This window comes from Hypomesus transpacificus, chromosome 14, assembly GCF_021917145.1.
Source record: "Hypomesus transpacificus isolate Combined female chromosome 14, fHypTra1, whole genome shotgun sequence".
Taxonomy (NCBI): Eukaryota; Metazoa; Chordata; class Actinopteri; order Osmeriformes; family Osmeridae; genus Hypomesus; species Hypomesus transpacificus.
This window is the reverse complement of record NC_061073.1, coordinates 6,201,816-6,222,993: the sequence shown is the minus strand read 5'-3', so window position 1 is coordinate 6,222,993 and position 21,178 is coordinate 6,201,816. Positions and strand designations below refer to the sequence as shown.

The following is a 21,178-nucleotide window of genomic DNA, read 5'->3' as shown; positions in this document are numbered from 1 at the left end:
GATTCAAAGAACCGAATCAGTAAATTGATCCGAACTTCGTGACCTTAGAGAACTAACCTAGTAGGTTACAACTCCTGTCGGACACGCCTCCGAGCGTGAACTGTGGGAAGGCAAGCGGTGCAGGGTGTTAAAACACGCTGTAGATAGTATCTCATAATTATGACTTAATAACTACGTATCTCATAATTTCGACTTAGTATCTCATAATTATGACTTCATTTTTCACCATTTGTTTTTTGTTTTTTACTGGCGGAAATGGGCTTCCATAGAAGTCTCAAGCACTGAGACCCACAAATTAAACGCAACCTTATCCATATGGTTCACGATAGCTAGTGACAGTGGGCAACAGTTTGCTTCTAATAATACAAGTAATAACTAGGTGAATGGGTAGCCTAATTTTTATAGTAGGGTAATAAAACTGGTCATCTTTTTAAAATTCAGTTTTGCGAACGTTATCTCACATAACCATTAATTACATAGCCTACACACGTCTCAAATTAGTATTTAGGTTACCTATGTGGACTGTGGTGTCTACTGACGATGCATGCTAGGACATTGCGGATGTGGTATTTATTAGTAATTGAAAACAGTTCAAATACGTGTGATTAATAACAACATGAACAACTCAATCAGGTATTGTCCAAAAACAGAAAATGTGACCTGGATGCTCTTTTGAATATTGATGAACCACTGGTATGAGAAGAAAATCAAACCATTTAATTTATGCCTTTAAATGATTAGGCTACAATAATTGGCTCCACATTGTAACTCCTTTCTTAGCTGTCAACCAATCAATATCACACCAAAGGTAGAGGATAGGATGAGCAGGCAGAGAGTCCACACATGTTTTTCCCACGCTCAATGAAGAAATATCTGTGAGGAAAAACACCAAAATATTAGCAGATTGTTATCACACACATTAACATGTTTTCCTGGTAGCAAATGGGATTTAGTTTCACATATTTAGATGATGTATAATATATAGTAGACCTATTACCCTTTCATTCCCCAGTTGGGTCCCCAGGAGTTCTTTACTATCCAGTAGGGGGTGGCGTTCTCCTCATCATATCCAACAGCCAGCACTGCATGGTTCACTGTGTCGGTAGTGTTGTGACATTCAGAACTATTAAAAAGGAAGTGAGATTGTATAGCATAAAAAAAGGAAAGCATTTAAATCCTGCCTCAAAAGACCTTTTTAATTTTTGATGAGTTGACATTCCCCATTACAAAGGAAGAAAAGTATTCTCACCTACTGTATACACCACTGTGGTAGTGCATGAAGTCTGATGTCACCTCATAGGCCATGCTAACAGGATTAAGCCTGGCCACTGCATCCACCATACCCATTTCATCGTACTGCCACAGAAAGAAAAAGACAAATAAATACGATGACTTGATGGGTCACTAGACCAGAGCATATAGATCAAATGTCTCTTACCATTGTGATGTTGACCACATCCTTAACAAACGCAGCAGCTCTTTCAGGTTTGAATTTGCACGTCCCATCCTAATTAAATTAATACACGTGACAATTTGTAATCATCTGTATCATCATAAGCATTGTTTTCTGAGTTGTGTTTTGTTAAATGTATTGTTGACAAACTTTAGCTGTGTAGGGGTAATCATCCTCGGTCATGAGTCCCTTGTTGTATTTGATGTACTCAAACGCTTGACTGGGGAGGCCACTGAAAGAGGACAGACTTATACAGTAGAAACATTTCATACAGAAAGGAAACACCAGTGCCTGTGCTGACACTCACCCATTACACCCATGGTTGTTGAATGCTTGGGCACAGTCCACCAGTTGTTGTTCTGACTAAAAAATAAAAAACAGAAAGACCAATAAAAACAACTAATCATTTACACATGTAAGAGTTATCAGATGACACAGCTTATGGAAAGGGCCTTTAAAAAACATACTTTTTACATTCACACTGCATTTATGGACTCTAATGTGAATACGTCTAACAGTATAATTATGAACAAAAGATAGAGTCAACATTACAGTTGACTGCTAAAAATAAAACAGGTTTGTGATAATGACTGGCGATCACAAACAAGCAAGTGGTACTCATTGAAAAGAATGAGGAAATAAAAGTAGCTAACCAGCTGAAGGAGTTTTCCTGTTGAGATGGCAGTAACTGATTCCAGACAGCCAGTGGTGGAAAAAGTCCAGCAGCTACCACAAGGCCCCTAAGGTCCAAAACAAACCCTTGTATTACTACAGTACCCACAAGTACTGTGAAGTACCTCATATTGTAAACTATAAAATAGTTCAGTCTGAGTGAGATCATGTATTCCTTGGAAGTGCCATCAATGCAGTATTGCTTCATGTCTTTATGTTTACATAAAAAATACAATAACGTTATCATACCTGGTTCTTCACATTTGTCACATAATTTCCCTTCTTCCTCCAGTCCACTGAGTCCGGGTAGTGTCCTTCGCTGCTTACATGAGTACCTTTGGTGGCAGAGCAGTTCTGATGCAGACAAACAGATACAGTTTCAAGGCCAACTGATACATTCATGCCTCAATCTCTGGCATAATGTTTGCTGCTATTAGACCACTGATCACATGTATGTGTAAGCATATTATACATAGCTGTACACCATATAAAAAGTCTATACCTGCGGCTCAGTCAGGAGGAAGGAACTTCTGAATTCATCAAAGGTCATGTCCGAAAACGTATTCAGTCCCACTAGGTAGTGAAAAATGAAAGATCTTCATTGGCCAGTGAACAAATTGAATGAATTAATCTGAATCACAACAACACACTGCATCTGTTCTTACTTCTGTACTTGTGATTTTCTTCATTGTGCCGCTCAATTTTCATTTTGTTCTCAATGAATATTTGAAGTCTGTGGTAATATTCCTCGATGTCATATTGTTTATTGTGCTGTAAATGATTGAAAATACAATTTTCATACAAGTCATCAGAAGCTTACGAAAAACTGGCCTAAATGTAGCCATAAATTGAACTTCCTTACTTCCTCATGCAACCTTGGGATAGAAACTGGTATCTGGACAAATATTGGAATTCAGAACTTTAGTTACCTGCATCATCCATGACTTAAAGTTATATTCGTCTGCAAAGAGAACAATACTTTTACGATAATAACTAACTCAGAGAATTGCGTGGTAAATATCGACACAATTGTAGATTCATAAATAAAAGTGAAAGTATAACATCGACTTGACACAGTTTGAACTGGAGTGGGAATACTCGGCATTACGCTATTTATCTTACCTTCTTCTGAAAACCCTTTTGAAATAGCATATTGGACGGAAAATAAGAACATGAGCGTTAAAAGTATTGTCGTCATGCTTGCTTGCTTCTGTAAGTTATAGATGATAGAGACCGGTAACACCGCTGGTTGAGACTACTCTCTTTGGTCACGCGGAGTGTAAACTATTCTGTTTGTAGAGGGGGAGAGGGAGAAAGATCACTACTATCTAAAAACACTCATGAGACAACAATACCCCCTGAGATAGAACATATTTATTAGCAAGAGGTAATCAGGAAACATACATTTGTATTTATTAGTATTTTATTATTATATATTTTTTTGTTACAAAAATGGAAATATTACTTAAGCCTTTGAAATAAACATAAGGGTTGAAATATAATTCTCATACCACTGGATATTGCTAACAGCAAAACGTTTGTATACTATCATTTATATGTGCACATAATGTGTAAACAGAATGAAGCATATATTGTATTTAGTATTCTTACACTCTTACAGTGTTGCATGCCTGCCACATGAGCTTTAGAGGTTTTTAGACTGAAGATGAAAAAAATGCATACAAATATTCACAGAATAAGCACTACAATACTATATTCCTGCTATAAAACTGACAATAGACAGGATTACAGTATCAATGCTAAACACATGGATAAACTTCTTAATCATCTTTTGAATTCGTCCCTTTTTGTTGCATTGTGTATTTGTATTTCAAGCACAATGCATTTCTAAGGTGTACATTATTCCAGATTAAGAAATATGTTGGGCTGCATATACAAATGTACAGCACATACAGTATCAATTGGGTGAAGTAACAGCAAAGTAAAAAATAGGTCCCCATGTTCTTATAAAGTGTATTCGTCCTCCCTTATACTACAAAAATACCTTTAGTGTGCTGCAGGCGGAGCTCATTCATTTTTAAACAACAATGCACTGAAAACAGTGATAAACTGTCACGTTCCACAATCACTGGAACAGAAAAAAGGACACAGATTGCCTTTTAATGACATAATAGCAGAACAACTTTGTACTTCACCAAACCTGGAAAATAGATACATATGAGTGATTTCTTTTTCTTTGTGTGTCCTCAATTTACTTTGAAATCAAAGCAAAAGAACATCTTTGCAAAATGTAAATGAACCATTACATGCTCTGAGAAAAGCAGCAAATATTCCTCCTCAACCACTGTCACACTGGAAGTACCCTTGTATTTTAAATATAATATTATCTTATTACTAGGATATTACAATATGACATGGTATTACATTATTGAGAGCATATCCTATGAAATATTGGTTTACTGGTTTTGCACAATAGAGGTTTGGATGTCTGAAATGTCATAAAAATGTTTCATCATCTACAAAATTGCATTATTCCACAGCCAGGGACTTTGCATGTGGGTCACAACCTGTGAAGACAACTCATGTCTTTGTGGATATCAAAAAAGTTCTGTGTTCAGGTGTACCAGGTTTGACTGGGAACCATGACTGGACAAGCTATATAAATTCTTAGTTGAGATAATAATTGCAAGTGATCTTTTACCTGGTTTAATATTAATCGGTGTTAAAATGCTACATAAGAGGCAGATAAAGACAATACATAAATTTTTTGAAATCATATTTTAGTAATATATATATATACATTTAGACCCCACCCTTATGTGTGTTCACAGAGTTAAAAGTCTATAGTATGAAGAAATGCAGATCAATGTAACTGATCACAAAAACGCACTACTGAAAAATACTTTTATGCTCGCAGTCATCATAGAAGCCTAATAAAATGGTCTGGAGGAAAATTGTATATTCCAAAATATAAGACAAATACATTTTCTTGGTTACCACAAAAAAAAACATATACAAATATGTGAAAAATATGTAAGTCATGACATAAACAGTTCTGTATTGACTGTACTTGATAGGAGTTTACAGTTTATTTAAGAAGTTGACTTTGGGACACTGTCATTCTCATTAGTTGGGCACTTTGGGCTCAATTCTTAGAGAGGCTTCATACAGGCTTTCTTCATCCAGAACCAAGCTGTTATCCAGTAAATACTGTGCTGCCTAAACATGGACAGATGGACACTTTTAGCAAATTCACAATAACAGTTATCTCTTCCAAAGCACTTAATTCACTGGACTTTCTTAGTTTCTCTGTGTCTAAATTATGAATGTGAATGCACATTGTATCTGTCATGAAAAACATTAAATGTGTACCTTTGGCTGATGATCGATCTTGTATGCTGTTTGCTGAAACTGTCTTATTTCTCTGATGATATGAGAAATCTGTAGTGATAGAGAGAGAGAGAGAGAGAGAGAGAAAGAGAGAGAAAGAGAGATAATCCATATATACAAACCATATTTCCAAAAACAAGAACACACAGCATCATATTCTGCTTGACTAAAGAGACAGCATACCATCCTCATCTTGGAAAAGTTCACCAAGTTGTCTTCAGTGTAATTGGGTGTGCCCTCCTCAATAAAGGCCAAATCAGTGAGGTACATCCCCAGGTATGGCACACACGGAGGGTCACAACTGGCAGCAGGGACACAAAAAGGGACTCAGTAACAACCAGCTAAAAGTATTCTTCTGAGGTGTTAGATAACCTACATCAGCCACCATGAAACACTCACTTTTTCAAAGCCTCCCTCAGATTTTTGAACCTCCCTTCTGATGAAACCAGCTTCTGCAGCCTGTCAATCACAGCCTTAGTCTAGTGGATAGATAGTGACATTTTAGAAGAAAATTATACTTTTACTTTTGGCATGATTAATACTCCAGAAACATGTGGGCCCCACCTGCTTCGACACCTTGAGCCACGTCTTCTTGAGACGGAACACAGAACTGCGGTTAAGGGAGGAGGTGATTTCCAGCACGGCGTTGTAGTTATGAAGACAGCGGCAGATGTCTGCTACCGCCACCCACTTTTCCATCACCGCAACCCGAGTATTCACATCTTCACAGCGCAGGACTTCTGTGGCTATGAGGTTGCTGATCTGTCTCAGAGAAGATGACAGGTGGGCCATACTGACTAAGCATCAGCTAAGAGCAAATCAAAAATGTGGGTTTAGCTTGAAATATGGGAGGCGAGGTTGGGGAGGGTGTAAAATACAACCTTTTCCCTCTATAATCACAAACTAGGATTTTAAAACGGAAGGGTTCAAATAACAAAGGTGAGTGAGACATCTCCCTCCTAGTAACTAGGGATATATAGAATGAGAGGCTATGGGTTGGATGCTGTTAGATGAGGATGGTTGGTTGATACCTACATCGTTGAAGTGCTTTGTTGTTTTCATTATGTAAGGTGTTTTCTCATATTTGTTGTTCTTCATCCAGCCTTGACCGAAGAACTCTCTGGAAAGTTCAAAAATCAGGCAAACTCTCAACAGACAGTTTCTCTACCCTAATAAGTACAGAAGGGCCAAGCCCTCTGGTATAGTACTGTCTGAGAGTACAGTTAACAGGCATTTCACTTACTCATAAGGGATGACCTTGAACACCAGATGGTCCAGCAAAGTGAGCTGCTCAGCTATCTCCAGGGCAGAATGGTTCTCAAACGGCTCTGCCTTGCCTCCCTGAGCCTGACACCAAACAGCACATACCGTAACTGTAAACATCTCACCACAGATGTGGGATATGCCAAATAACTTTCTAGTTGATTTTCTAGATCCTTTCAAATGGGTATAAAGAATGTTAACAGTGGGTTCACAGGCTCAATGTACCTAAAAGATCAGTGCCAAGTAAGGGTTGTCACACTCACCAACTGTATCACCTCCTCTAGGCTGATCTGATTGTCACCAGGGTCGTCTTGCGTGAGTGTTCTGCCAGACAATGTAAACACACTGTCAACTACTGTGCTGCAGAGGAGGTCTACTTTTTGAGTTGAGCTGAACTGTGTTTACATGTATTCTTATTCTGTAGGATGGTACTGTAATGTGGGTACCTGATGATGTTGGCCGCAGCTTTTCTCTCCTGGGTCAATAGCTCAGGATCATGCATCACTTCCTCCAGGAAAGCAATGACCTTTGACCTCAGTTCATTGTTACTCTCAAAGTCCTAGAGGCACGCAGAAATTCCACCAAAGACATGAGTGGCATGTGGTACAACAATCTAGACATTGCAGCCCTCCAAGGAGGTAGTTAAGTGATAGTAGCAAAGGTGTAAAATGTATACCTTTGAGTGCTGGAAAAAAAATATTTGAAAGTGATACCAACGATATCATTCTGCTATATAGCTGTCGTTATCGTTGTGGTGTGGACTCAACAATTCTTTAAACTATATCTACATAGTTTATTTCTCGTCATCGTCTTTGGTGTGAACGGGTCTTAAGAGTTATACCTGTGAGTGCTTTGACACCCAGTGCCTCAGAACATTGAGGACTCTGTTGGTTGCTGCTCTCCTGATGACAAACTCTTTGTCCCCATTTCTCTGGTCTGTTGGAAACCCTGCAGAAACCGAATTGAACCATCCACAATAAATTGCACCATACAATGATAATTTATAAGATTATATTTGGAAAGAATATAATTCCTTTTGCATGCAGATGAGGTGAATGTCTGTTTGTTCCTGTTGAGAATAACTTAAGAATTTTATCCACAACAGATCCAGGGCTTTCAAGTCTCACACATTCGGCGCGAGACTCAAGCATTTCAGCAATTTCTCACACTCTCACGCATCACCTTGTATTTCTCACGCATTTCAAAAATGTCTCATGTTGAGAAGTAAGGGATAACTTACAACCCGCTATATACAATTCAAGGACAATCCTTCAGAACTTGTACCTGAACTGGCCAGGGACATGCGTCTGTACTTCTCCTTGGTAGGGGTGCCCTCATTGGCTCCTGCAGTGGCGATGGCAAAGGCGGAGGCTGCAGACAGGGCACTGCGGCTGTTGTCCAGCTCTCGATTGGATGACATCACCATGCCATTGTTGTATGAGAAAAGTGAGAACTCTACAGGGAGACACAGTCCCAAAGAGTCACACTAGGTTCATGTCAAGGGGTTTACAGTGTGAAAGAAAGGAAGGAGGAAACGAAAAAGAGATGCTTCCCTTTTTGCAAAGGTCTAATTTAACAACTGTTTCCTAATGTCAGTCTAGGCAAATGTTTGTTATTTTTCATGGGCCTGCTTCAAGTCACTCCAATGGTAGCAGGTACAAAGGCAGATGAGCTGATCCATTCAAAGAGATCAAAGACAACGTTCAAAATACTGTGCTGCGTGTGAATGAAGTTTTATGTCAGATCATATAAGCCTAAATGTCACTCTAATGAATTGTGTGGGTATCTAGGCTTTGTTTCCCTATCTGATGCGTCCAGCAGGGGGTAGTAGCTTCCCACTAAAACACTATTCCAGAGAATATGAAGACCTTACATGTGGCTTTGATATTCAAAATGTGTATGCTATCTAAACCAATATAAGAATAATGGGGCCATCAATTTCTCTCTACCGCCCCTTTGGAAACACTGACAACCTAGAGATATTACACGTTGAACAACATCAGTAAACAAACTATTTAAATCACATATGATTTTTGGAAGACTAAATTAAACTAAATTATAAGCAAAAAGCATTATATGCAGTCTATGAGATTATAGATGCTGTCTTTGGAGATGTTACAGCTCAGATAAGAAGCTCCAAAGACTTGATGAAACAACGTCATCACTGGGGGCGGAAAAGGAAATTGCACTCATACTGTAGTTGCTATGGCACAAGTTTCCTTAACACGCCTTGCTTTGGCTTCCCCAGCATGTTAATTCTCCAAATTACAATTCTCCAATTTTTATTCATGTATATTTTCCACAGTATCAGCCTATTTGAAACAAATACTTCCTGGAGTATACAATTTAAAATGACATTGGCACTACAACATAATGTCATCATGTGTGTACGTACAGACATAGTAATAAATAAATACAAATGAATACAAATACAAATTAAGCCGCACAGCGTGTAGTAGACTGCAGGGTAATATAGGTATTGTAGAGCGGTCTTCAGAACTCATATTAGGAGAGACTGAAAAGAGTATAATTGATAAATACAGTGCATGTTTTGTCCTAGAAAAGGGATGCAGATGGATAGCCAGCATATTGTTCCAGAATCTGACAATAAAATGACTATGAATCATGACGATGCAGTCTGGGACACAATGTACCTGAAGAGTTTTTGCATTTGACATTTTTTGGGGTGGTTGGTGACTTGATGGGAGACGTTTCTGGATCTGCATCATCATTCCGGTTTTGGTCATTGTCACTCTCCTCGCGCACTGAGAGATCTACAACCAGGGCACAAAGGTCAGTTAGCGTAACATTTAGAACACTGGTGCAAACCTGAGGCCTTCATGGCAAAGAAACAATTTGGAGCTTTTTTTGGTTTACATTTTGGACTTTATGTCAGTGCTTGGTCAGAGGTTTCCCATGTCCATCCATCAACAGCTGATATACCTGAGATCTCCTCGGTCTTGTCTGCCTGGCCCTCTCCCTCGTCTGGGATCTTGCTGGTGACGGGGCTGGTGACATAGAGCTTGTTGATGTCTAGGGTGATCTTACTGAAGGGCGACATGGAGGAGTACATGCTTGCATAGCCGTTTGAGGAGCAGCTGAGGGCTGCCAGGTCCAGGGCCTTTCCGCCAGTGATGATGGGGATGTTGAGGGAGAGCTTGCGCCGGCGGTTGGGTGACGCTGACGAGGTCTTGGCGAGGGCGAGGGGAGGGGGGGAGGAGAACTTACGGCTTGCCCTGGGGGACTTGGGGGGCTCTCCGTACAGGAGTTTGTTGTTCTGACTGCTGGCGAAGAACAACTCCAGAGACCTGCGACAGAGGTAGACAAACACATTTCAATGTAGTCGTTGTCAGTGACATTGAGATAAGACGCTGTGTTCACAGCCCGTCTTGTCTTTGCTTGATATGACAGACTATAATGTTGTGGTAAATTTCTCCCACTCAGTGCCACCCTCCTGACAACCTCACGCCTTTCCATAAATAGCCCAGCAAGTGACAACACAGCACGCAGCCTTGCTGCTGACACAAGCAGCCGCGTGGAGGTGGCCTACAGAGACATGACAGGCTCTACAGGAGAGTGTGCTGCAAGGCTTAGGCATGGGGAGTTCCCCCTGATCTGAGCCTTGGACCTGGTCTCTCTCTTCTCGCATGGAGAGGTGGTTGTGGTGGTCAGATCCACCGTAATATGTCGCGCAGCATCAATATTTCATCCTATAGATGTGGGAGCGTCCACGGATGAGGGAAAGGGAGGGTCCTGCGGCATGGAGGCCCGTTGCTAAGATGACACCAACAGAGCCCTGCGGATACGCTCTGAGACAGGAGGAAGAGTCTGGGCCCAATTACTGCCTTCTCCCATTGAAAACACACCAAGCTGACATACACACTGACGTGACCTCTGCACAATTCTCCTCACCTCACCTCACCTTTACTGTCTTTCCCCCAATCGCTCCCTCTCACTCTCTCTCTCTATTTTGCACACACACACACACACACACACACACACACACACACACACACACACACACACACACACACACACACACACACACACACACACAAACAGATATACACACATACAGTCCCAGTGAATGGTGGGCTGTGAAAGCAAAGCTGGGAGGGTATCAGCAGTAGACAACAGAAGAACAAACCAGCAGGAGGCTAAAGGCTGTGAGGCCTGTCAGGGGCTGTTAGCATCAGCCACACAGTAACTAGCTACATCCCTCACTGCGTGGCAGAGGACAATGCTCATGACAAGAGTTTTACACCCCATAAACAGCTAGAGCTTTCATATATATGAAAAGGATCGCCATAGATCTAATAAAAGAGCCCCGGTTGGGCGGCTGGAGTGTGCTGACCGTGCTGGGATGGCACTGATGGGCTTGCGGTAGATGGTGATGAGTTTGTCCAGCACCACGTCAGCGTCGGTGAACACGCGGTAGGAGTGCAGGAAGGTGTTGAGGAAGTCGATGGAGAGGAAGCGCAGATCTGTCAGCCTCTCCAGCAGGCGTTCTACGCTGGCGTAGCGGATCTGCAGCACCTTGCAGGAGTTCATCATCTTACTGAAGCGGATGTCCACGTCGTCGCAGTACAGGCTGGCGTCTGACCTGCACAAAAACAAACAAAAAACGAAACGACGTAGGTCTGTTAGAGGGAGAAGCGCGCTGTTGCCAGATGTCTAGGCACACATAAAGCCACATACACAAACACGCACCCCTGCACACACACACACACATTACATACATCCAAGTCACACAAACGTCATACTCACTTTATCATCTGTGGAACAGTGACTTTGGAGTTCTCCTCAAAGGCATTCATCATTAGCCCATTGCAGCGAATGTTGTCAATGCACTACGTACAAGACACAGGTACAGAGTGTTAGGGAGTTTTCAGCCTGGCCAGTGCTGTAGACTTCCAGGTCCTACATTTCACTGCTAAATATGAGATAGAGGCAATCAGACAAACCTGGCTGATGTCACTGGTCCAGGCAGATTTCTCCTGCCTTGAGGAGGCCACCAAGATGACTGTAAAAGACTGACTGTCTTTGGGCTCCACCACCACCTTGAAGTCCAGGTGCTCCATGTCCTGACCATTCTTGTCTGACTTGGCTGTTAAGGGAAGAAAAAAAAGGCACAAACATACAATTTATCCGATTCAATCAGAGTCAGACTTCACTTGAAGAAATCTAGCTACAACATCCGTATGTTAGATTAGGGGTAATACATTATGCAGTAGTCACACACATATTTCAGTGACTTACTGTATTCCAATAACGAAACAACAAGGTACTTACCCTCATCATCTGTCCCCTCAGGGTCCTCCATGAGAGTACAGTCAATAAGAGAGACCACTCCATTCTGAGAAGAACATAGAGTACACTTTAGCCGGGAATGTATTCATTACAATAGCATAAAACTGGAATAACTACTGTGTATCTCATTAGCTACCAAATGTGTGAGTGTGTGTGTGTGTAAGAGAGTGAGAAAGTGGTCACAGCAATTGATAAAACAAACATTTCTGACTTTTTCATCCCCTGAGAATGAATCCATTAACAGTAGCTCTGGGGATTCCGGTTAGCTTATCTTGTGTTAAGTGTTGAAAAGAACCTCCTGTAGCTAGCCCAGCAGCTCAGGCCCACCTTAGTGAGGTGCAACTTTCCCCCGGAGCCTCTAGTGCAGATGATTAAATGCTTGGAAAACAGGAAGCACTGCCTCTCCCCCTCTTTCTTCAGAGACAGAGAGCCGAGTCGCCCACGGGTGATCTTACCCTTCTCACTCATAGGTACCTGGATGAGAGACCCTGCAAGAAAGGAGGGAAAAGTAGCAGAGTGAGTTGCAGGGTGGGGTGGGGGGGGGTGGAGGTGGAGAGGAGATTTAACAGAGACATGAAAGAGTCTTGGACAGGTATGCATAGTAAGAGGTGCAGTGTGAGATTCAAATATTTCAAATATCGAAATGTCTGTCAAAGCCGTGGGGGGACGAGTGACATTTCCGATCCCTGACTCATCATGGAGTCGCCTCGTAAGAGTCTAATTACACTTGGAAATTACCGAGTCAGCCCACTTTGAGTACATGCTGTTCTTTAGAGGCAAACAGGATTAAATAGCCCAACCCCTTCCTCTCTGATGTTTCAGAGAAGGTTTGAAGTTGTGGGGACAGTAGGATCTGGCTGTGTGACAGGTGAGAGGTGGCAAATCCACCAATGTAATCCTACCCTTACCTAAAATCTGGGGCTGCTTTGAGGAGAGCTCCCTGAGGTCGGAGACCACGTTGATCGCTTACCTTGTCTCACAAACGTCTGGCTGGTGTCAAGGAGAATTTCACAACCCTCTACGATCATCCGCTCAATTGCCAGGTTCTTCCTGATGTTTTCTGTCTCGCTCACCTCATCATGCATTATTCTAGACAGGTGAAAAAAGGTTGTTTTTAAGGAGTGTATTTCAAAGTTTGTTTTTTATAGACAGATGCGTTTTGGATGTTGCAGTGCGTGCCTACCATTCCAAACTTGCTCAACTGATATGTTTTACACTGTATATTGCATTCATGTGAACATGGCTGGGCTGATACCTGGATAGTTCCTCGAGCTTTGATTTGGCATAATTCAGACTGTTTCTTTCCACATGCTCATGGGGTGTATGGGCCAGAAGCTCATGGAGAGTCAGGATATAACGGGGGATCTAGAGTCACGGGGAATGAGTACAGACAAGTAAGTAAAATATTGTACAATAATATACATACGGGACAATCAAGCTTGCAAGCTTTGAAGCTTTTCAGAGACCCACAAAAACACACAAAGACACAAGAATACAGACACGGTACATACGTACAATATACACACATACACAGAAGCATATCAGTGGGGAGTTCTTCATATTTACAGTCATCAGCAAAAATTTATAACCAACACAGCACAGCCCAAAGAAGGCCCCGATGGAGCCGACTGTACTAAAACTGCATTGCTTGCCAGAAAAGAGCCATTATGAAATCCCGGGCTTCACAAACAACCACTTTATGTGGTTATGGAAAACACTACAGAAATGTTCTGAGCAAAGGCATGTGAGACAAATGGCTGCTGTGTTGCTAATCATCGAAGGAGCCTCATGTCTGTGCTGGGTGGTTACAGCTAGCGTGAGAGATGGATGGCCAGCTAGTGAGTCAGGCAACTACAAGTATAATGGGCCCACCTGGAACATGGGGTAGGTGAGAAAGGTCTCCAGGGTCCTCTCCTCACAGTCAGGCTTGGCTTCATACTGCTTCAGCAGTTTATCAAAGTCCCTGTTCTGTTTGCAGTGGGCCAGGATCTGAAGGCTGTACTGGTGGTTACGCACAAACTCCTGGTAGATGTTTAGCATGGGCAGCAGGATGTCAAACAGATCAGCTGTTGAGAGAAGGGACAATACACAGACACAGATACCAGGCTAGTCAGATAACAGCTTGCTACGGTCTTGGAAAGAGCTGATAATAGTTAGGTATTTTCTTATTCAGACAAGTGAAGGAAACTCAAATATGCTTACCTAAAACTAACGTTGGCCAGCTTGCTATTCTTGCTTTTAGCCCCTGATAGAATATCTGATGCAGAAACATGATTGTTTCACTGAAATTAAAAAAAGGAAACAATAATGAAAATGGAACAGTCATCGAGTGCAATCTCAATATGAACGATTCAACATGATGAGAAGAAAGATTAGATTGCAACAGAACATCAGAAAATCTACAAAAAACGATTAGAAGCTCACATTGCAAACTGTGTTTATGAACAGTACAGTGCGTAGAGTGGTCAACAACAAAGTGAGCCACCACCACTCTCCAGATACCACAGTGGGAGCCCAGAGAGAATAGCAGAGTGTTCACAAACTGCCCACACACCTGTTAAGGAAGATACTGCTGACGTCATCGTGGGTGATGGAAGGCTTCTTGGAGCTGGCGGCCATGCGCAGCGGCCGCAGGAAGTTGTTGACCAAGATGTGGAGCTGCTGGACGTACTCGGCCTCCGCCTCCAGCATGCTGAACACCACCTGGTTCCTCTTCCTCATGCTCTCAGCGTGCGGAGAGCGGATATAGTCCTGGATGATGGTCTTCCATTTCCTTCTGCAGATCCACCCTCGCAGGAAGCTCTGCACCTAGAGAGCCACAGGTATCAAAATGGTTGGGAGTTGCTGATTCATTTAATAGGGATGTTTCTTTTTGGGAAAACACAGATTATGATTTGATTATGATGTATATATATATGATATATCGAGTTATATAATTAAAATGTACGTATTGGGTTTTACTTTTTTGATCTTCTGAATTTCCGAGTCGTTGTCTATGGGTGCTGCTGTAGGGCTGGACTGGACCTTCTCATTGTCTTTGAGTAGCCCGTTAATCTGCCAGGGACACATCCACAGGATACTAATTTTCACACACTCACATGCACCTCCAAACTTCTTTCTCACTTTCCAGCATGCTAACAAAGTGACTAATCAAGCAGGATTATAGCTTGTCAGAGTTGACAGCAGAGCCATGTTGGTGGCAACAGTAACACTGTTCATTTGGCTAACATCTCCAAATCAGCACTCATTGGGTTTACTAGCAAAAATTGCTATGTGCAGAATCATCTTGTACTTTACAATAAACGTGTAGCACTGAAAAACTGGATGCTCGTCTGACGCTAAGTGTCTCAATTTTCTTTGTATAGACTGAAAGAGTTTATTATTTGGTTTTGTAGAAGGGGAAGATGTGCAATATATATATAATAAAGACCTATTCATGCATATTCAGCACAGTAATTCATTTCAAGCATCACATTTGCAGATTAAAATGAATGACTATTTGATGTGTAGAATACAGGAGGGAACATAGCTGTATTGGATGGGTTGTTTATGAGAGGCGATGCACCATGGAACCCAATGGGCCAACAGATATCTACTTAAGAGACAGAAGGACACTCCTTTTCCTCCTCTCAATCACACTCTTCTTTGGTACAGGTAAGATGAATTAATATACACAAAGAAACACTGTCTTTTGCTATTTTGGTTCAATCAGAGATGACACAATCCTAGAAATACTATGCATTGTACTTAAAATAGTAAATCCCTGTTGAGTTGAAAACATTAATAATGAAACCACATTCATTTTAAAATATTACCTCTGATTTCAGGCGTTCCACTTCTATTTCTCCATCCTCTATCTGTTGTCGAAGTTGCTTAGCAACCGTTTTCTCTGTCTCAACAATCTGAAGTAAATGTAAGTACTTCTGCATGAGCGCCTCATGCTCAGTGGCCAAGTTCCTGTAACTGTGGACACATTCAGAGACACAGCGGTCATGGACTTAAAAAGTATTGTACTCTGTATCAACCACAAAAGCACAATCCATGTAACCTGCATGCTCTGAGCTCATGCATGATATTGCATAAAAATGTTGAATGTCTCTATTAAAATGAGACAACAAAACATCTCTGGAAAAAATGTGGAAAGCTGATGTTCAGCTACATGGTGGTTACCTTGCATGTGTTATTGCAGCCACCCATTCATCACAGTCCTTTACATCCTCTGTACGAAGCTCCAGGGCTTTCTGGTTCTCACTGGTGAAACTGACAGTGAAATAGTACTGAAACACAAAAAAAACGGGTGAAAAGCATAGACGAGTAACTCCTCATCCTAAAAGACTAAAGAGTATCAGTCACTGTTCATTTTTGTCAGTGTTCTAAATGAGAGCCCACATTTTGACTGCAAGAACACAAAACTGGCTAAGTTTGGAACGTCAATGTCATTATTACTGGGAGTCAGATGGCTGAGCGGTGAGGGAGTCGGACTAGTTATCAGAAGGTTGCCGGATCGATGCCAAGCCAAATGACGTTGTGTCCTTGGGCAAGGCACTTCACCCTACTTACCTCGGGGGAATGTCCCTGTACTTACTGTAAGTCGCTCTGGAGAAGAGCTTCTGCTAAATGACTAAATGTAAATTTAAATTATTCGGAAACCACCTAATCTTGTTTTTTAGAAATGTTAGCATATTTTTCTTTTTTGCTCTCAAGACAGGGGAGTTAGAACCACAAAGAGCTTGGGAAACCCACATCTTCCTCACCCACTCAGGCGATCGATGAGGCGTGCTGAGGGAAGCCTCCCCCTGCCTAGCAAGGCTTTGGTTCCCATGAGGCAAGAAGGAGACTGGAGGCATGACCAATTACATAACTGTGCGCTACCTGTTACCTAGCAACTTGACTCAGTGCAAATTGATAGGCTCTTTGCGCTGGTCTCACTCCCCTTTACTGTAGATAAGCGTGCCAGTGTATTCTCCTTGCTAAATTCCCGAATCACAGTCACCCAACAGCTTTTTTACTGTAATCAATCTTTAAGTAAAAAATAATACACATAAAAGCTTTTTTACATACTTTTTTTACTAATAAGTATAAAAATGTCAACAAAACCAAACCACTTCAATTTCTCTCACTTTTCAATGTACAAACATGTTAACATGCTGTCTGAATAGCAATGATTTTAAATACTTGAAGTAAGAACCATCAAAAGAACATTCACATCTCATCTTACCCATGTAAACCATGACAACAGTTACAAATGCCTTTCCTGACTCTCGTCTTTAGCCTGCAAATTCTCCATGTTTAACAGGTTCTGGCTGTGTAAACCTGCACCATAATTATAAATGTATGAATACCTCCATCTTCACATTCATTAGGAATTCATCTTTCCTTCAAAGAAAATCTATTCCTGCTAGCTGAGCGAGTTTGCTTGTTGCTGTTGAAGTTTCCCTTTATCAGCTTTTAAGAGCATGGAGGGTAAAGATGTTTAACACCCTGCTTCATGCTATGTTAACAGCTGAATCATGCACTTGGTGACAGACGCACACTTGTTTCTTTAGTTTAAGAAACCTTATAGATATAACTCATCTATTTGTTTCATGCTACACTATTATGGAGTCATGCAATTCTTTGTCAAGTGCCCTAAAAGAGCACTCCAAATTGACAACAGAAGAATGGTGAAACTATGTCATACATCCTCAAGAAAGTGCAAGAAGACGGGAATATCCGTGAACATGTGCTCCTTGTGAATTAAGTTCCATTTAATGGCCTATGTTTTAGGCAAAAGAATAAGCGGCAAGTATACAGTAAACTGTGTGAAGGATAAATAAAATGTCTTATTGTTCTATCATGCCTTTTGTCCCTGAATGTCACAGACTCACTCGGTTATGTTTAAATCACATGAAAAAGAACACAGCAGAAAGACATCAGCCATTCATTCCTCCCTCACTGCTGACTGTGTCTATGAATAGAGCCATCTAAAGCCGTTGAATATACACTGTACCCCAAAGAGGGATGACTGTGCTTTCTATAAATGGGTTCTGACCACTCCCAGATAGACTGGTGCTCAAGACAAATTTAGCGCAGATAGTTGGTTGGTTGGTTGGTTGGTTGGTTTAATAGAGGCACATCACAAAGCAGTTTTCCACAGTCACTGCACCTAATCCTCATCATTCTTTTAGCTTCTAATGTGGGTTGCCATAGGAACCATGGGCTAAAATACATTTGTATTTTTAAATTATAGAGCACTTCTCAAGAAAATATGTGTGCTTGCTAAATCAGAATGGTTTGGACCCTAGTGGATCATCTGTGTTGAATTATACTGCAAAAGGAAGCTGTACAAAAGTGTAGATGAGCAAAATGGAGGTATCCTAGAGGCAAACATGGCCTACTGTTCAGAGTGACACAATTTCCTCTCTCAAGGCACTCAGAGTTCAAGTGTAATGCAGTACGATGCAATAAAAGGAGGGATGCAACAATACACATTTAGCATGTTTCTGATGTGAGCGGTTTTTCATTCCTTTCTGGCAGAAACTGGTAGTGATAAACATTACCCCGTCCGAGGCACAGTGCTTTGTCAGCACAGGGGCAGCTGCTCACAGGAAGGACCCAGACTAGCTTTGGACTGCAGCCATTTTCAGACAAGGAGAGAGCCTGTGGAAAACTGTGAGCTGAGAATCAATGTCTATCTATTTTCTACCTGTCTAATCTCGACAAACCAATAGCTACCTGTAATTGAAATAACAGCATCACTGCACAGCTGGTAGTCTAAAATTATAAAGGCAAAAGGTTAACAATCATGGAATGGCAGGCAGGCAGGTATACCCTAGCTACAGTAGTCAGTTTTAATCTATAGCTAATCTTGATCAATGGAATAAAACTTAATTGAATCGTTTGATAATGAGAACAGTTACCGGAGGACAGTTGAACTGTGATATTTATATCAACAAGACCAGCAACTAATTGTTTTGTTGATTTCAGATCATCTTGGCTAGACATAGCTTGATCCTATGACAATCTACTGATCTCTGTCTTCCTTAGGGATTATTAAATAACCACTATTAATTGGGAATAATAGCCTATACTAACAAAAAACATGTATAAATCAGATTCAATTACCAATGAAAGCTTTATGTTGGATATTGACTCCACTGTTTGCGAAGAAAAACGTAGTTGCCAAGATATGATGCTATTAATATCAGAGTGAGAGTTAAATCGATGCTGTACGTCAAACAGTACTTACTCCTGTTTCCCGCAAGATGGCGACTCTGTGAAGCGATCGTCTTATTTTGCGCATACAATTTTATTCAAGAGGATTTCCAAAAGAGTATAAACAATGACAATAAACTAGATGACATATTTAGAAGTAGATATCACTCTGAACATGCTAAACATTATTCAATTAATTACATGATGGGTCAAACATTCGAAAAATATAACTTAATGCAAATAGGATAATGCTGAGAAATAGCTATCTTAACCATGAAAAGCTATGATATTTATTGCAATGTGCATCATTACACAAGCCAAGACACAAAATTCAATAAGGTGTTGATAAGGGAGTCCCTAATTTAACGCAAAAAAATTACATAACATATCTTATAGTAAAGCACTGAATATGAACATCATATGCGATCCCTCAAATGGATGCATGAAGACAGTAAAAATGAGTCTGAAAAATGACACAACAGCACAACAATTTAAAAGTGCAAGGTGTATAAAAGAGACTGTCAATAAATTGAATGGTTTGCACTTCTGAACATAGGGTGCAGCATCGATTCTTGCGCATTCCTCAACTATACCTTTAATTTATAATTTACACTGTTCATTTAAAATTAATGAACAATGTAATGAACTTTGTATGTGTGTGTGTCCGCTCGTGTGTATGTGTGCGCGCGCGTGTGTTTTTCTTACCTGCTTTTCTAAACACTCTTTGGCTGATAGTGAGGATTTTGGTGACGGCGCCCTATCACACAAGCACCCCTCCAACAGGTATAATCCCGCGGGTCGAGAGCTTGACTCACTCTCAAAATAGAACAGCATATTTTGCAATAAAGCAAACCACTTTGTGTGCCATTTTGTATTGTCAGAGCTCTTTTTGCTCAAACAGCCTCGCCTCGTGCCATCCTTCTTTGCCAAAAGACCAAGGAAGGTAACATGGCCATCATTGAGACGTATTCCTTTCTGCATTTTGATCAGGAGACTTTGGTTGAAAAAAGGTAGCTGGTCCTTACATCCTTCTAAGCCCCGTCCTAACAGAGAAGGACTTTTGCGGACCACCAGTAGCCCGCTCTGCCGACGCATTCACCGTATTGGCATGAAGTAAAAAAAAGGATAACATATCGAAGAATTCATGACTGTCATCCCACAGTCTGAAAAGCTTGTTGTGGTTTCCAACAAGTCCAAATTCGTTGAATAAAAACAGAGAAAAAATACGTCTTTAGTTCAATCTACAAACAAGGAAAGGGAAAGAAACTGTGTGCGAGGTGGTTCGTTAAATTTTCACATGACATCTTCAGAAAAAACAGTGAGCTCCGTGCTGAGCCAGGCAGGCAATGAATGTCACGTGGCATGTCCTTAGGAAAGGAAGGCAGATTTCAGGACCTTGGACAGGGAAATCGCAACAACCACAAAGCATCCTAGATGAAGTATCATCTTATGAACTTGTTTGCTACTCCACAGAGATGAAAGTAGACGCATTCACGCCCTCCAGAAAAAAACAATCAACAACAATTTATTTTGATCAGATTCAATGTTCAGCGACAACTTGTTTCTCAAAGACTTTAAAGTGTAAATGTATCTCAGTTTTACCTATTTATTTCCAGGAGATAGCACAATATGGGAAAAGTGCAGAAATTGGTCAATAAAATTGTCTCTTGGCAATAGAAATGTATTGGGTGTTAGTCCCGTTGCTTTTCCTTTCTGCCTTGTGACATTTGGTGGTAGAGAGGGTTTAAGTGACAAAAAGCAGATGGCTGAAGATGTAATGGTGACCTACATTGTTCTCCTGGGAAAGAGATGGAGATTACCCTTATGAAGTGGATAGTTCTCTATGCAGACTACACCCAATTTTACTGAACATTCTAAAGGCTTAAATGACCTAAAATTGTATTTTCACATGTCTGTTAGTGTGAGGTTAATGAA

The 21,178-nt window shown here is 41.0% G+C and overlaps 2 protein-coding genes across 2 annotated transcripts; both read right to left on the bottom strand.

The window, feature by feature from the left end:
* Positions 1-555: 555 nt before the first annotated feature.
* On the bottom strand, positions 556-3,431 carry ctsh (cathepsin H). The gene is made up of 12 exons (XM_047034181.1): positions 3,248-3,431; positions 3,055-3,086; positions 2,791-2,896; positions 2,628-2,698; positions 2,375-2,479; positions 2,107-2,193; positions 1,761-1,816; positions 1,604-1,685; positions 1,439-1,507; positions 1,250-1,356; positions 998-1,123; positions 556-873 (listed from the first exon to the last, which is right to left on the bottom strand). Exons 1-12 carry the CDS (start codon positions 3,321-3,323, stop codon positions 798-800), a joined length of 993 nt encoding a protein of 330 aa, XP_046890137.1. The 5' UTR covers positions 3,324-3,431; the 3' UTR covers positions 556-797.
* A 108-nt stretch (positions 3,432-3,539) lies between these two features.
* On the bottom strand, positions 3,540-20,703 carry rasgrf1 (Ras protein specific guanine nucleotide releasing factor 1). The gene is made up of 27 exons (XM_047034137.1): positions 19,949-20,703; positions 16,220-16,326; positions 15,865-16,012; positions 15,011-15,103; positions 14,604-14,857; positions 14,252-14,331; positions 13,922-14,115; positions 13,305-13,414; positions 13,020-13,138; positions 12,377-12,537; positions 12,032-12,095; positions 11,704-11,846; positions 11,507-11,589; positions 11,094-11,342; positions 9,683-10,047; positions 9,394-9,513; positions 8,024-8,194; positions 7,581-7,687; positions 7,186-7,298; positions 7,003-7,063; positions 6,720-6,823; positions 6,512-6,596; positions 6,041-6,238; positions 5,876-5,955; positions 5,660-5,777; positions 5,459-5,527; positions 3,540-5,305 (listed from the first exon to the last, which is right to left on the bottom strand). The coding sequence occupies exons 1-27, from the start codon at positions 20,336-20,338 to the stop codon at positions 5,213-5,215; spliced, it is 3,879 nt and encodes a 1,292-aa protein (XP_046890093.1). The 5' UTR covers positions 20,339-20,703; the 3' UTR covers positions 3,540-5,212.
* Between the last annotated feature and the right edge of the window lie 475 nt (positions 20,704-21,178).

Coding starts and splice junctions, on each gene's coding strand:
- ctsh (XM_047034181.1), bottom strand. CDS start 3,323: ATGACGACAATACTTTTAACGCTCATGTTCTTATTTTCCGTCCAATAT. Junction 2,194..2,374: donor TGACAAATGTGAAGAACCAG/GTATGATAACGT, acceptor TTTGGACCTTAG/GGGCCTTGTGGTAGCTGCTG. Junction 1,124..1,249: donor CACAGTGGTGTATACAGTAG/GTGAGAATACTT, acceptor CCTTTTTAATAG/TTCTGAATGTCACAACACTA.
- rasgrf1 (XM_047034137.1), bottom strand. CDS start 20,338: ATGCGTCGGCAGAGCGGGCTACTGGTGGTCCGCAAAAGTCCTTCTCTG. Junction 14,858..15,010: donor AAATTCAGAAGATCAAAAAA/GTAAAACCCAAT, acceptor GTGGCTCTCTAG/GTGCAGAGCTTCCTGCGAGG. Junction 10,048..11,093: donor ATCAGTGCCATCCCAGCACG/GTCAGCACACTC, acceptor CCTCTGTCGCAG/GTCTCTGGAGTTGTTCTTCG.